This window comes from Phyllostomus discolor, chromosome 14 (assembly GCF_004126475.2).
Source record: "Phyllostomus discolor isolate MPI-MPIP mPhyDis1 chromosome 14, mPhyDis1.pri.v3, whole genome shotgun sequence".
Taxonomy (NCBI): domain Eukaryota; kingdom Metazoa; phylum Chordata; class Mammalia; order Chiroptera; family Phyllostomidae; genus Phyllostomus; species Phyllostomus discolor.
Genome location: NC_040916.2, coordinates 26,463,307 through 26,478,079, shown reverse-complemented (window position 1 = coordinate 26,478,079; position 14,773 = coordinate 26,463,307). Strand labels below are relative to the sequence as shown.

Genomic DNA, 14,773 nt, shown 5'->3' with positions numbered 1-14,773 from the left:
TCCAGCTGCGGGCCCTTGAATGGACCTGCTTTCCTCCCACGAGTCCCCGTCTCCCAGTGATTGGCTGCCGAGCGTCAGGCAGTCACACCTGGGTTTGGTGTCAACGCCTCTTCTAGAATCTCCTAGAACACGTTCCCAGAGACGAGCAGGAGACACTGGGAGGGGCCTTGCCCCTCTCCGACCCCAGGAAGCTCCCAGGGACGGGCAGGTGTCCGGCTCCCTGGTTCCCGCTGTCTCCCTCCCACAGGTGTCCCAGGGAAGGCCTTACCTGCCCTGCTCCACGCTCCACGTGCGGGCTCAAGCACTTCTCAGCATCTCTCCCAAGGGGCCCTGGGGCCCTGGCCTTCACCAGCTCCCCGCAATTCCCCTTCGTTCTTCCAGCTGAAGACCCCAGGGCTCAGGCCCCGGGACGTTCTCCGTTAGAGTTGAGCCTCCGACCCGGGAGGCGGGCGGGGACAGAGGCAGCTTCCTCTCTGCCAGAGACAGTGGAAAGCCCCGCCTTAAACACCCTTGTTCTCTGATTGGCTCAGAGTCTCACGTGTCATCAGTTGCCGGGCAGAGACCGGAAGGCAAAATTGGCACGAACGTTGAGCACGTGATTGGATGGGGCCGTGCAGGCCAGCTCCAGCCCCGACTCCCTCCCTCTGGGTCGCTCTGGGGGTCGCCTGCGTGAATCAGTCCTGGGTGCGGGGGGGTGTGAGCAGCACCTCGCTGCGCACACCCGCTTCATGTCGCTTCTGCCACAGTGTGTTTAGCACAGGACCGAAAACTGCGTGTGACTCCACGCGCTGTTGGCCTCAGCTCTCAAACCCACGAGTGAAAGTGAACACGCGGCGGGAAGGAGCAGGTGGACAGGTGACCTGAACCCAACGCCGTCTTCCTTCCGGGGCCCGGGAGCTAACCTCGCGTTTCCAAGCCGCTTCCTTCAGGCCGATCGCCCCACCCGAAACAGAACACCGGGTTCCCCGTGTCCGGTTCACGCTGGCGCGGCAGCGCCACCCAGTGGCTGCGCGGCGCATGTGCCCCGCTCCCGGGATTTGCTCTTTTCAGTCCCGGTGCGTCTCGGGCGTAGCTGCAGCCCCGTCAGGTGCACAAAACAGGAAATACTCTGTGTGCACGTCCTGTGCACCTACTAAGTGCACGATAAGTACTCAAAAGCCTTGAGCCTGCTTAGTGTTGGGAATAAGGAAATTAAGAGCTAAATTTCCTCTAATAGACAAGAACCACATTGTAGCTAAAAGGAAATGATAAGGGAGACACAGGGCAGTTAAGCAAACCTCCCGTGTCTGGCAGACACTCTCCCCTGGGTAGGCTAGATAAGCAGTGCTTTGTAGTTTTTAATGAGAAAATAGGAAGCTAGCTAGCTAGAGCCAGGAGATGACTGGGTGAATGAACAAACAGCCTGCCTTCCCGCCTTAGGCAAAAATGCCTGGTTTGGAATTCCCCGCGCGCGGTCTCTAGAAGCGAATTGCTACCTGCTACGTCTGCTCCTTTATAACGCTTGCTTGCCCGCCCCTGTATAAGGACGTAGTTGCACGCGCTCCCGGCGGCTCTCGTTTGCAGCTCCTTGTGGGCTCTGTGTCGCTGGACACTTTGAGAGTTCGCCCCTGCGCAGGTGAAACTTGGCCAATAAAATAACATCTTTGAACCCCTGAAAGTCTCCGATATTGGTTCTCGCGTGTGCTGGATGCTACACTTAGCTGTCCGTTCATAACTAAGTGCAGGTACGCTGTGCGAAGGCCAGTCCGACCGGGACCGCGGAGGGTTTTTGCACCCACGAACCCAGCCGCGAGCTCGCCCCACTTCCCGCGGAGCGCGGTTCCCACCAACGCTCGCGCAGTCCGCGCAGCTGGAGTCTTTTGAGCCCCACCGGCCTCCGCCGCGACCGTTACCGGAAGTGGGCGGAAGGGGCGGGGCTCCCGGGCAGGCGGGGCTTTCAAATCGGGACCGCGGTCGGGGGCTGGGCGCGCGGCGGCTCTGCGGACTCGGGGTCTCGGGGGCGGCGGCGGCGCAGGCGGTGAGCGCGGCGGGGGCCCGCCGGGGCCCGCGGGGGCGGGGCGGGCGGCTCTGCCGGGTCACGGTCCCCGGTGGGGGCGCGTCCGGAAGGCTGGTCCGGGCTCCGACGTCGCCTGGGGACCGCGGCCTCTGCCGAGCCTCGGGAGGGAAAGCCCCGCTGTGCCCGGGGGCGCGGCTGCGCGTCGCCCCGAAGCGTCCCTGTGCCGGCCCCTTCCCCGCCGCGTGCAGGGGTTGCGACCGCGGGAGGACCCGGGGTGGTCGGGGCCGGGCCCAGCCGTCCACGCGAGGGGCTGCCGCCGTTGAGCCCCCGCCCTCCTGCCGCCTGCAGTTTGGGGGGGAAGCGCGACCCCTGTGAAGCGCAACGAGGCGCCGCGAGGTAGAGCGAGGCCCCCCGGTGCTCGGCCCCCGCCCCCCGCCCCCCATCCCCCACGAGCGGGTCGGAACCGAACTCTCAAAGGCGGAAACCGGGTGCGGGAGGGGCTTCCAGGCCCCGGAGCCTCCGGGAACCGGACGGCTCCCCGGGCCGGCCTTTCCCCCGGCGGCGTGTCCGCCCCGACGCAGGTGGAAACCGAACGCGCGCTGACGCAGCAGACGCCCCCTAAGGAGCGCGCCTGTCGGGCGGAGGGACGGCGGGTCTGGTGCCGCCCGCCCAGGGAACCACCCCGCGCGCACGGCCCCGGCAGCCCGGTGGCCGCGGGTCGCGCGGACGCAGCTGTGCCCCGTGTGTCTGTCGGGCCCCCCGTGGGGTGAGCAGGGCCCGAGGGGCCGCCCACGCCGCACTGTGGTGCTCGGTGTCCTCGTCCCATCTCAAGGAGACGTGGACGGGAGCTGGTCTCCCAGGGAAGCGAGCGGGCCCAGGTGTTCCTCGCGTGCGGGACTGAGCATGCGCACAGCGGAGCCCGGGGGCCTGCTGCCTCCCCAGGGAGCGGGGTCCTCAGGGACCCTGACAGGTGCCGCCCTCTGGGTGGCGGCCGCTCCTTCCATGGCTCCCGCTGCGGCTGCCAGGGGTGGGGGGCTCGCTGGGCAGCCCCGCGTTCTGTGACGTCACACGCACTGTCACGCGCGGCAGGGCAGCCAGGGTTGTGACGTCACGCAGGGTTCCAGGCTGGATCTCCGGCCCCAGCGTCACTGCGGTTTGACAACTCGTTTTGACTGCGGGCATCTCGCTGCGGTTCGGTGTCTCTGACCGGCTGTTCTCCCTGCAGGCCCGCGGGAGACTCCGGGATGGAAACCTTGTCCTTCCCCAGATACAATGTAGCTGAGATTGTGACGCACGTTCGAAACAAGATCCTCACGGGGCCCGACGGCAAAAACCTCTCCAAGAGTGACCTTTACCCCAACCCGAAGGTGAGCGGGAGGCCTGGCGGCCGGTGTGTGTGGGGGGCGGGGGGGGCGTGGCGCCCCAGACACAGGCTCCGGCCTGGGCCGGTGGTTTCCATGCGCAGGCCCCGCTGCTGCACCTCTGAGCCTGGCGACTGCTGCGTGGTGGTTGTCTTCGAGAAGACAAGGCTTCCGAGCCACAGACACGCGGACCCACACCATGTTTCCCGTTGTCTCTGGAGGGCGCTCTGAGGGTCGCTGGTGGGCAGGGTCTGCGGGGACTCTCTCGGGGGGTCCCAAGCACAAAGAGCGGGAGAAGCAACCCTCCTGGGAGGCTCCCAGGTTAATGACCCTCCGGCGTGCGCCCCAGGGGGCTGACTTGCTCTCACAGGGGTTCCTCTCTGTACCTGCGCTTGTGACCGGGGGGACGGCCTGCTTCCGTGACACAGAAGGCCCCAGAGTCCCCTTGAGCTTCCCGAGCTGGCCGTGAAGCGACGGCACAGGACGGCCTGGTTCATGGTGCGGAGCTCGGCCTCCTGATCTGGAGCCCCTTCAGTTCTTTAAAGTGAGAGGGCGGCTCTCGGAGCAGACGAGCCTGCGGACGAAGCGGGTGCCCCAGGCCAGCGCTGGGGGGCAGCTGGCGCCCCTGCCTGTGGGGTCGGCTGGGCACGTCCCCCGGGCCCAGAGGTCGCCGGACCGGGTCCCCGTCGGGGCGTGTGCGGAAGGTGGCCCGACAGTGTCTCTCGCACACCGATGCTTCCCTCCCCCCTCCCCCCCTCTGAAAGTCAGAAATAAACCGGGACCGTAAGTGACCAGACTCCAGAAGTCCTGTGCTGCCCTCTGACCTTTGCAGCCCTGCTCAGCGCTCGCCGGGCTCTGACGCCTGCGGACGCCGCACGCCCAGGGTCTGCGCGGCAGGCGGGCGGCCTCCCCCTTTTCTAAGGACAGACCGGCCCAGGGTCCCCAGGGACCCCCTGTGGAAGACTGACCCGCCCCCCCACTCTGGTGGGGGGTCACTGGCCTGGATCCGGGCAGTGTCACTCTCGCCCCGTGAGCTCGAGCGGCCCACCTCGCCGACCCCTGACCGCTTCTGCGGGAACGGGCGAGCACGCGGGGGCTCCGGGACGCGGAGCGGTGCAGGGCGCTGTCCCGGGTCCTCTGCTGCAGGCCCCGCTGTGGGGCGGCACGGCCGCGTCACTCACAGGCGCCTGCTCGTCCCCACAGCCCGAGGTCCTGCACATGATCTACCTGCGCGCCCTGCAGATGGTGTACGGCACGCGCCTGGAGCACTTCTACATGGTGGGTGCGCGGGCGCTCGGAGCCGGGGGGGGGGGGGGGGGGGGGGGGGGGGCGGGGCGGAGGCGCTGGGGCCGAGCCGCTGCCCTCGGACAGTGGGGCCCTTGTGGGTCGGGCAGTTCTGGCGGGGAGGGCCCGCCGCTCACCGGTGTGTCCATCGGTGTCCCCGGCGTCACCCGGGGTCCTGGCTGAGGCTCCATCTGAGCCTGGACAGACGGGCAGCCCCGCGCCCTGGGCTTGTCCCGAGGGTCACGGGCACCCAGGGAGCAGCTGATGGGCTGTGCTGCTCATCATTGACGGGAGCCAGCCCCTGCCTTGTCCCCCACGGGGACCACTCGTGAACACCCAGAGACCCCAGGGTCCCCGCCGGTGACGGCGGTGGTGGTCCATGCGTGTGTCTGGCTGTGGGTCATGCCTCCCCTTCCGTGAAAAGTCCCCGTGACTCGCTCTGAGACCGAGGGCTCTCCTGGGGGGAGGGGCCCGCACTTGGTGGGTCGGTGCCTCTCAGCACCGCTTCCCCACAGATGCCGGTGAACTCGGACGTCATGTACCCGCACCTGATGGAGGGCTTCCTGCCCGTCAGCAACCTGTTCATCTACCTGTGAGTGGGGCGGCCTCCCCTTCCGCGGCCCGCCTGCCCGTCCGGGGCGGCCTCCCCTTCCGCAGCCCGCCTGCGGACGTGGGGGGGGACGCACAGCGTGCTGCTGAGCGTCCCCCCACGTCCCCTCCAGGAACTCGTTCCTGCCCGTCTGCCGCGTGAGCGACTTCGAGACGGCAGACATCCTGTACCCGAGTGAGCGCCCCTCTGCGGGGGCCCCGGGGGAAGGGGGTCCCTCCGGGGGGGGGGGGGTCTCCAGGCTTCACAGCCTGGCGCTGGAGTGTCGTCCCGCAGAAAAGCTGTTCACGGTCCCAGGGTTGTGCGCCCCGGGGCTCCCCTGGGGGCTGCTGTCCTTGGCCGCCTGCCCGCAGTAGGGGTCCCGGCGCTCTGGCCGGTCGAGGGCGAGGGGGGGTTGGCCCCTGTCCTGCCCTCTGGCCCGGAAGCGGTTCGCCTCTTCTCGGGTCCTGGGCACCATGGGAACCCTGGTTTCCGGGTCGGAGCAAACTCTGGGTCCTGGGAGGGTGCGGCTCACACCCAGCTTCATTCTGTCCCTCGGGCAGAGCTCGTGGTGGCAGGGGTGGGGGGGTCCCCCCTGCGCTGTCCCCAGGACCCACGCCAGGGCCTCGCCCTGTGTTTCAGAGGCCAAGCGCACCTGCCGGTTCCTGAGCGGCATCATCAACTTCATCCACTTCCGGGAGGCGTGCCGGGAGACGTACCTGGAGTTCCTCTGGCAATACGTGAGCCCTCAGGGGGCGGGGGTCCCCGAGGGCGAGGGGCGTCGTGTGTGGCCGCGGTCTGTCTGAGGCGGTTCTCACGGACAGCTCGTGGTGGGGGAGCCGAGTTCCTTCTCACGTCTGGAGTGGGGGCGTCAGACTCGTGTCCACGGGGGCCGCACCAGCCTCTCGGCCGCTTCAAGGGGCTGAACGAGCTCTAGGGCCGTACAGGTGTGGCCCTGTTCGGAGCTGAAATTGCACCTGGCCCTCTGACGGCCACCCAGAGGCCGCTGTGGCCCCCGGTGAGCATGAGCCGGACGGCCCGACCTCGAGGAGGACACAGGTTTCTGTCCCGGCGCGTCTCCGAGTGAGGCTTTCTCTGCGACTCGGCAGCGCAGGGCACAGGCCGGGTCTCCCGCTCCAGTCTGGAGCCTGAGGTGTCCGTCCCCGCATTAGGAAGCACAGGGAGGGGAACGGTGGGGCCCGTCTCTCCCTGCCTGGCATGCGGGGTGACAGGAGAGTTCCCGAGGTCCTCGAGGCCCCAGGCCTGTGCTTGCTTCCTGAGTGAGGGCCCCGCGGGGGGTCGCTCCGTTTGTCACGCTGGCCCGGCATCACACATTTTCACGGCTCAGCCCCAGTGGATGGCAGAGAGGCTCGCTCCGTCACAAGTCGGCGCTTGGGGAGGTGCAGGCCCTCTGTCCTGGGTGGGGGGGTGCCCTCAGAGGAGCCCGGGGGCTAGGCGGTCAGAGCTCGCACCCCGGCTGCACTGGGCCGTGGGTCAGTGGGCACGCCCTCCCAGGGGTCACGCTGCCGCACCTCCTGGTGCCGTGTGCTCTCCAAGCCCACACGTGCGCACGCAGCGTGGCTGGTTGCTTCTCGTCTGTGAGGTGCGGCCCGGCGCCCTCTGCAACGCTCCCCCAGCCGTCAGCTCGGCCGAGTCGCGTGCCACCGTCCTGGGCCCTGTGGCGGCTGTGCTGCCATTGAGATTCCTGGGTCTGCCCCTCCCAGGGGGCCGAGCTGCCAACGGCCGGGCTCCGGCTCCGTGTCAGCCTGCGTGTGCGCCCCCCCCCCCCCCGCCCCGCGGGAGTCGCGGTGAGGGGGCTGCAGGCTGGACCGGCGGCGGTTTCTCGATGCCCCCCTGACCGTGGTGGAGAGGCACTAACGGGGAGTCCCTGGGGTCGCTCTGCAGAAATCCTCGGTGGACAGGATGCAGCAGTTGAACACGGCCCACCAGGAGGCGCTGGCAAGGCTGGAGAAGCTGGAGTGAGTGGGGGAGGAACAGGGGAAATCAAAGCAGCAGCGCTGGGGCCCTCCCGTGGGCGAGGCTGGCACGGGCGGGCCTCTGCTGGCGAGGGCGGGGAGTGGTCCTGGGGCGGGGTGGGGGTGAGAGGTAGTCCCCCCCCCCCCAGACCTAAGAGTGGGGGCCCCTGGGAGCGCGCCCCTGGCGCGAGGTGACCACCGGCCCCCACTCAGTTCCGTCCCAGCGGAGGAGCAGGCGGAGTTCCAGCAGCTGTCGGAGGAGATCCAGGAGCTGCAGCAGCTGCTGAACCAGGACTTCCGGCAGAAGACGGTACCTGTCGCTGGAGACCGCGGCTCTGGGCCGGCCCGTTCCTGGGGGCGGGGGCTGCGCACTCCGTGACGGACCGCCGTCACCGCCTTGCCCGTTGGGGCTCTTCCGAGGGACACGTGCCTCCGACAGCCCTGTCCGACCGCTGTGTCGCTGGTGGTGCCAAAGTCACACGCTCTCTGGGGACGGGGACTTCCGAGGGCTGCGCTCGGCCCAGCCCTGCTGTCCCCAACTGCACTGGCCCCTGGGCACTGCAGCCAGCCCCCGCGGGCTTCTGGGCACTTGACCGTTTCCAGGGGAGGGCGGGTGTGTCTGTCCGCCCCGCGCTGCTCGAGGTGCAGCCCACACGCGTGCAGGTCCAGCCTGAGCCCCGCTCCCCGCTGTCTGAGCCGAGCCCCGGCCTTTGGCACTCGCCGTGACGGATGGCGGGCGCTGTGCGCAAGTCCTCGTGGGGCAGCACCGCAGGGCGCCCGTGGGCTGCGTCTGGGGCGTGCGGCTCCGGGGCCCAGCGGGCACGCGCCCACGTGGCCGTCCTGTGTGTCTGGGGTGAGGGGAGGTCAGCGCCTGCTTCCAGCTGGGGCTCCCGAGGCGTCAGCACGTGGGTGCTCGTGCACCCCTGTGGACGCGGGGCCGGGCCTGGCGAGCGGAGTCTGACCCTCCGACTCCTGACTCCCGTCTCCGCTCTGCGGGGAAGCGCGGTCGCAGCGCTGACACCCCGTCCTTGGAACACGGTCGTTTGCCCCCCCCCCCAGACGCTGCTGCAGGAGCGCAACGCCCAGAAGAAGGCCGAGCTGTCGGGGAAAGCCAAGCACCTGGTGAGAGCGCCCTTCCGGGTGGGGGCACTGAGGGCGCCGAGAGTGGGTGCGGGGCACGGAACCGCGTGCACCGTGTCCGGGCGCCCCTCCCGTGGCCTCCCTCCACGCAGGGCGCGGGGGGCCAGCCTCTCCCGTCTGGCCCGCTCCTGCGACGGGAAGTCGCCGAGTTTACTGTTGCCGCCGACACAGAATGGTGTTCGGTTTCCTCCAGAACGAGCTGAAACTGTCCGTGGTGTCCTTGAAGGAAGTGCAAGAGGGTCTGAAGACCAAAGTGGTGGATTCTCCAGAGAAGTTGAAGAATTACAAAGAGAAAATGAAAGACACAGTGCAGAAGCTCAAAAATTCCAGGGTGGGCCTCCCCTCACTGGGATGAGTCACTCGTTCAACCGCACTCGCTCCCCCCACCCCTGGGGCCGCGGGGCCGGGGGGGGGGGGGGGGGGGGAAGGGGCTCGTCCTCGGGGGCGGGCCGCCCTCCTCTGCCGCCCTCTGTCCGCGGCGGCTGTTGTGGTTTGAGGGGAGGGAGGGGAGGGAGGAGCTGTCCTCACAGAGGACCGAGGCCACGTCAGTGCGTGGTGGTGATGCGGGGGCCGGAGCCCTCGGGGGCGGCTGGGTGTGGGCGGACGTGGGGTCTCCCAGGTCACCGCGACGAGCCCGGGCGGGTCCCCCCGAGAGGTCACACTCGTGTGGCGCTCTGACCTCACCCTCGGAGCCGCTGCGGCCCCCGGCAGCCCCGGGCGAGGCCGCCACTGGGCCCTGTGTCCCCCCACAGCTCGAGGTCATGGAGAAGTTCGAGCTCTACCGCGACTCGGTGGACGGGCTGCCGTCCTGCCAGCTGGAGGTGCAGCTGTACCAGAAGAAGATCCAGGACCTGGCCGAGAACCGGGACCGGCTGGCCGGCGTCCTGAAGGAGGTGGGGGCGGGCTGCAGTCCCCCGGGCCGTCGCCGGGGAGAGGATGACATGTGCGGGGAAGAAGAGCTGTCTCTGACCCGGGTTTCGGGAGGAAGGGGGGAGGGGGTTTCTACTCAGACAGGGGAGGCGACCCTCGCATCAGTGTGCACTGGGGCCCACGAGACACCTGGCGCGGCCCGGGACCAACCAGGCCGGGAGCCAGGGCCCACGCGCGCTCAGGTTCTCAGGCCGGGAACTGGAAAACCCTCTCCCTTTTCCCCCCTTTACATCCTCACCCGCCTGTCCCCAGGGGCGGTCGCCGTGACGTCACAGGACACGGTTTCCTGTGGGAGGGGCCTGGGGCTGGAGCGTGGTGATGCCTGAGGTGTCTGTCCCCCGCTGCGTGGCCCGTGGGACAGTGTGGAGGGCCCCTCCTCCTGCACCCCCCTCAGCTCAGCCCCCAGCCCTGCCTCACTCACCGTGGGTCTCGTGCGTGCCCTGCCCCCGCCCTCGCTGATGGAGCAGCGACACAGACGCCCGAGCCTGTCCCCCCCCCGCCGTGCAGTCCACGACCCTCTGCGGGTGCCGGGCCTGCACCGCTGTGTCTCAGGTCGGAGCCGCAGTTCACCTGCGGTGTCTCCCGGACGGTGGTCGTCCGTCCGTTTGGTGGGCGCGCCCTCCCCAGTCGCGGGACCCTGAGCCCCCGCCCCGTGGCCCGCAGAGCCTGCACCTGGAGGACCAGATCGAGAGCGGCGAGTCGGACCTGAAGAAGCTGAAGGCGGAGGAGAACGCCCTGCGCAGGCTGGCGAACGCCAAGAAGGAGCGGCTGGCCACGCTGCAGTTCAGGGCCCAGCAGAAGCACGAGGACGTGAAGCAGTACAAGCGCGCCGTGATCGAGTACGGCCCCTCCGCCCCGGGCGCGCGGGGTCCCGGTCCGCGGGGTCCCAGTCTGCGGGGCTCTCAGGGCGCGTCCAGGCTCAGAGGTTTCCGAGCCGGGGCTCACGGTTCCGGAATCCGCGTGACTCCCTGGAGGGCCCGGGGGTCCGCCTCGTCGCCCGGCAGGTCCACTGCCCAGTCCCGCCGGTGGGAGCCCCTCGTGGCGCCTGCGGTTTGAGGGAAGGTCCTGTCCCTAAGTGCAGATCAGAACCGCGCTGACATCTGTCCCTGTTGTCGGCGGTTTGCAGGGGTCCCCCCCCCCCCCCCCCATGGCCTCAGAGTGTTTAGCGCAGCCGGGGCCCTGGGGGCGTGCAAGTCACCACTGTGAGCCTCCCCAGGGTGCACTGGGGTGAGGGCTGATTTCCCTTGTTCGTCCTCCCTCCTGCGGGCGGAGCACAGGGCAGAGCCCCCTGGGAGCTGAGGTTCCGGGACAGGCTGTGCAGTGGCCAAGCTGCGCCGACTCCCAGGCCCGCCGACACCGGGCTGGGTGCACACCGGGCAGGGGCTGTGTCCACGGACCCCGTGTGGCCCACGGGCACTGGACTCCGCGTCACGCCGCTCCGGGGTCCCCCTCCGCCCGCTGTTCGCCCAGAGAAGTGGCCGCGGGCGCCCGGCACAGGCCCGCCCTGGAGTGGCCGTCAGGTGAGGCGTCGCCTTCTCAGGCGCTGCAGGGGTGGTAGCCCGGCTGTCTCTCCCCCCCGCCCCCCAGAGACTGCAGTAAAGTCCAGGAGAAGAGGGGGGCCGTCTACGAGCGAATAACCACGACCAACCAGGAGATCCAGAAGATCCGCTCCGCCATCCAGCAGCTGAGGGAGACGGCCGAGAGGGAGAAGCTGAGGTCCCAGGTGAGTGCCGACAGGGCACGGGCGCGGGCCCCTCTCGGGCGGGGCCACACGGGCCACCGGGGCAGGCCCCGCGCTGCGGCCAGCACCGTCTGGGCGCCGGCTGGTCTGCATGCCCCTCGGCCCTGCTGGCCTCTCCCGACAGCAGCCGGTGCCCGGGGTCCGAGGCGGTCCTGCGTTTTTTCCCGGTTGAGGACCTCAGAAGCGTTTCTCATCCCCGGTGCCGAGCGCGTCTGAGATGCTGCCCGGGACGTGGGGGAGGTCCCTCTGGCACAGGTGTGCCGCCGGCTGGGCCTCGGGGGACCGCTGGTTCGGACGGGCACCGGCTGCCCCTGTATCTGGCCAGGAAGGACCGCTTACCACCAGGTGGTTTCAGCTGCTTTTCCAGCGTGTACATGTATACACACGTGTACGCGTGTACACACACACGTACACCTACAGAACTTAACAGGGTATTTACACGTGCTGGCGGCTGATCCACCTTCCTTTCCTACCAGAGTTAGGAAACAAAGCTTTAAAACTTTCTTGGCTTATTTTCCTGATGGTTCGTCACCCGTCCCAGTTGTGGGGCCTTGAGGGGCTCGCACAGGCGCCTGCTCCTGCGTCCGGGTGCGGCCCTGCAGGTGCGTCCGGCCGGGTGCTCGCCTCCCGGGCCAGGTCCGCGGCGCCCCCTGCTGGTCTCAGCCTCCTGTGCGGCGCCCCGGGAGCAGTGTGCTGGAGCGCACGCTGCCCCGGCTGCGGTCCGTGGGCTCAGCGTCCGTGTCTGCGCCGACCGTGCACGGAGACGGGCGCTGAGTGGGCGGCCAGGGCGCAGGTGTAAGGACGGCCGACGGGCTTGGCCCTGAGGGTCGGGGACAGCGGACCTGCCCGCGCCCTCCCCTCCCACTGGCAGAGGGGTGTTCTCCCGCCTCGGGGGGAGACGGCCCCACGACCGGGCCCCGCGCGTCTGGCAGCGAGGGCTGGGCACTCTGCGTAGGGAAAGCGAGCTGGCGGCTCAGGTGGTTCGAGGGTCGTCCCCAGGAGCCGAGGTGGTGGGCTCCGCCCCGGGCAGGGCGCGCCCCAGAGGCAGCCAGCGGTGGGTGTGCCAGCGAGTGCAGCAACAAACCGGAGTTTCTCGCTCTCTACATCGGTAACAATCAATAATAATAATAAAACCATTCGACGTGTTTTCCTTTAAAATCGGAAACGCACCGGTAAGTACGAGAGGAGAAGTTGCACTGGGTGTAAAAACCGCTGGGCTTTCGTCTTCTCCCGACCCCCACGCGTCCACGGGGGTTGCGTGCGGACAGACGCGCTGTTGCTCCTGGAGCCGCCCGGTGCTTCCTGGGGATTGGGGCGTGGGCAGCGGTGTGTTCTCGCCGTCCGGAACCCGAGCCAGCGTTCGGGCCCCAGCTTTAGGGGCGACTTGGCCGGTGTGCCGCCTGGCCCGCAGGGCGGGGGACCAGTGGGCACGGGTGTGCACGGAGGACGTGGGGCCGCAGAGCGGTAACCGAGCCACATGGCATCCTCGCGGCCCCCGGTTCCTTGGGGTCGCCGCACAACTGACCACCTCTCCTTCCCCTCCAGGAGATCTTTCTGGCCTTGAGGGGGGCCCTGGAGAAGTACCACGAGGGCGTGGAGAGGGCGGCGCAGGAGGGCTGCGCGGAGCTGGAGGAGAGGGCCGCCGAGCTGCGGAGGAGGCTGTCCAGGCTGCCGGCCTGACCGGCTCGCGGGCCGTTCTGCCGTGACTGTGGCCGGCAGGAGCGGGAGGAGCAGACAGTGCCGAAGCGGCTGTTTTGGGGTGCCCCCGGTGGTGGTGCCCCTGGTAGTGGTGCCCCCGGTGGTGGTGCCCCCCGTGGTGGTGCCCCCCGGGTGGTGGTCTGTGGGGCGGTGCGTCTGGTGCGCCCTCTGTCGTCTTTGCAATAAAGTCTTGCAGCTGCTTGTGCCTCGGCCGCCCCTCTGTCGGCTCCTGCTCCCCGTCGGGGGGAAGTGAGGCGAGCGCCCGGGAACGAAGTCAGCCCGGGAGGTGAAGGGCTCCCCCGCTGGCACGGGTGTCGGCCTCACGATCCCGGGGCCCAGCAGCCTCGCGGCTGCCTGCAAGGGGCTGAGTGTGACGTCGGCTCCTTGAGGAAGAGTCGCATCTGTGCAGTCCTGAGGTCATTCTGGCCCTTTGAAGGCCACCGCCAGGCTGATGTCTGACCCCCTGCTCTGCAAGGTGTGGGACACCGCAGGGAACTGAGTGAGATACAGTTCGGTCGCACTTAGAGACGGGAGGCCGCGCTTTGCTCCTGGGGTGGAAGGCACTGCCTGCCGTTGAGATGTCCTCGGGCCCCAGGCGACTCTGCGAGTTCACACGGGGCGTCCTCAGAGCAGCTCGCCCCAGAATTCAGGTGGCGCCACAGACGACCCCAGGGGGCCAGGGCAGTTCTAAGGACAAGGTGGCGGCAGCGTGCTCCCTGAGGTCCAACTGCATGGTGAAGCAGCGATGACCCAGACAGCGTGGCGCTGGCACGGACACGCCAGAGGACCAGAGAGCCCAGAACCCAGTTTTGCGGTCGGTGCCCTGCCGGGGCGGGGGGCGGGGGGAGGACGCCCAGCGCCACGAAGACGGCCTCTGCCGTGAGCAGCGCCACGGGAACCGGACCGTGTCCTTACACCACATACGAGGCCCGGCCGCACGGGGGTGAGGGCACACGTGAGACACGAAACCATGTAAGTGGGAGGAAACAGGCAGCGAGCCCGTGGACACGACTCACCTTGTCGGAAACAGCCCCCGGCCAGGGAGGCGGCAGGAATAAACGCTGGAACTACGTCGTGAAACGAGTGTCTGCACAGCAAACCCGCGGGGGGTGGGGGGGGGGGAGGACCCGCCGACGGGGAGCCTGTCTGCAGGGACGCGTCCGACGAGCCGGTTCCACCCGACGAGCCGAACGGAGAACTCACGAAGGCCACTCCTCCCCGCACGGCCAGGAAACGTCCAGTTAAAAGTGGAGGGGGGGGCCCGAAGAGACCCTTCTCCCAAGAGGTGGGGCGGAGAACACACCCAGGGCCGGTGGACACGGAGCGGCGCTCGACCTCGCGGAGCCCCGGGGAGACGCAGGCTGAAACCGCCTCCCGCCCGTCAGAGGGGCCGTCAGCTGCGGGGCCACACACCCAGGTGCTGGCGCGGGCGTGGGGAAGAGGGGGCCCCGCGCCCCGCTGGCGGGGGTGCAGGCTGGGGGCGCCGCTGTGGACAGCGGGGGTGGGGGGTGTCTCCTCATCCCAGAACCGGAATCCCCTCGAGGCCCAGCAGTTCCTCCTGCTGGTGCTCCCGGGAGCAGACCACACTCGTCCACAGAGCCGCGTGCGACCCCAGCCCCGGGCGGCAGGACGCACAGCCCCTGATCGGGCCACCGCCTCCCCCAGACTGGGGGGCCGGGATGTGTGGTCAGGTGTCCAGGCTCCAGCCGGCGCAGCACCGGCCCCCTCCCCTGCTCACGCGCACCCGCCCGCCATGTGCGCTCGGGGCTCTCCCTCGGCTGCCGGTTTCCTGGGGGAGGCGCACGCTGTCGGCCCCTGCGGCTCTGACGCGGTGGAGGCTCGGCCGGCTCCCCATTCCCGTCACTGTTTCCACTGCGGTTGGTGTCACTGTCTGGCACTTCTCCGCACGTCCTCCTTCGGCCAGACGTGGTGTCCGGCGGGGCCCGTGGCCGTGTCTCGGCTGGGACGCGGGGACGCGCAGACACAGTCACCCAGGGACCAGCCGCTTCTCTCTGCCGTGAGCGGGCAGCCCAGCCGCGCGCGGGGCGGGCGACGTGGACC

General features: G+C 69.1%; 1 protein-coding gene across 1 annotated transcript; it reads left to right on the top strand.

Annotated features, from left to right (window-relative positions):
• The first annotated feature begins 1,926 nt into the window (after positions 1 to 1,926).
• On the top strand, positions 1,927 to 12,909 carry NUF2 (NUF2 component of NDC80 kinetochore complex). Its single transcript, XM_028530900.2, has 14 exons — positions 1,927 to 2,017; positions 3,222 to 3,363; positions 4,561 to 4,635; positions 5,157 to 5,233; positions 5,364 to 5,425; positions 5,870 to 5,967; positions 7,133 to 7,206; positions 7,417 to 7,513; positions 8,263 to 8,325; positions 8,537 to 8,674; positions 9,096 to 9,236; positions 9,937 to 10,112; positions 10,861 to 10,996; positions 12,560 to 12,909. The coding sequence occupies exons 2-14, from the start codon at positions 3,241 to 3,243 to the stop codon at positions 12,692 to 12,694; spliced, it is 1,395 nt and encodes a 464-aa protein (XP_028386701.1). The 5' UTR covers positions 1,927 to 2,017; positions 3,222 to 3,240; the 3' UTR covers positions 12,695 to 12,909.
• Positions 12,910 to 14,773: the final 1,864 nt, after the last annotated feature.

What these genes read in the sequence shown, in the direction of transcription:
- NUF2 (XM_028530900.2), top strand. Translation starts at nt 3,241, where the DNA reads ATGGAAACCTTGTCCTTCCCCAGATACAATGTAGCTGAGATTGTGACG. An exon ending in GCAAGGCTGGAGAAGCTGGA is followed by an intron (nt 7,207 to 7,416) that starts GTGAGTGGGGGA and finishes GCCCCCACTCAG; the next exon opens with TTCCGTCCCAGCGGAGGAGC. An exon ending in CGGGGAAAGCCAAGCACCTG is followed by an intron (nt 8,326 to 8,536) that starts GTGAGAGCGCCC and finishes GGTTTCCTCCAG; the next exon opens with AACGAGCTGAAACTGTCCGT.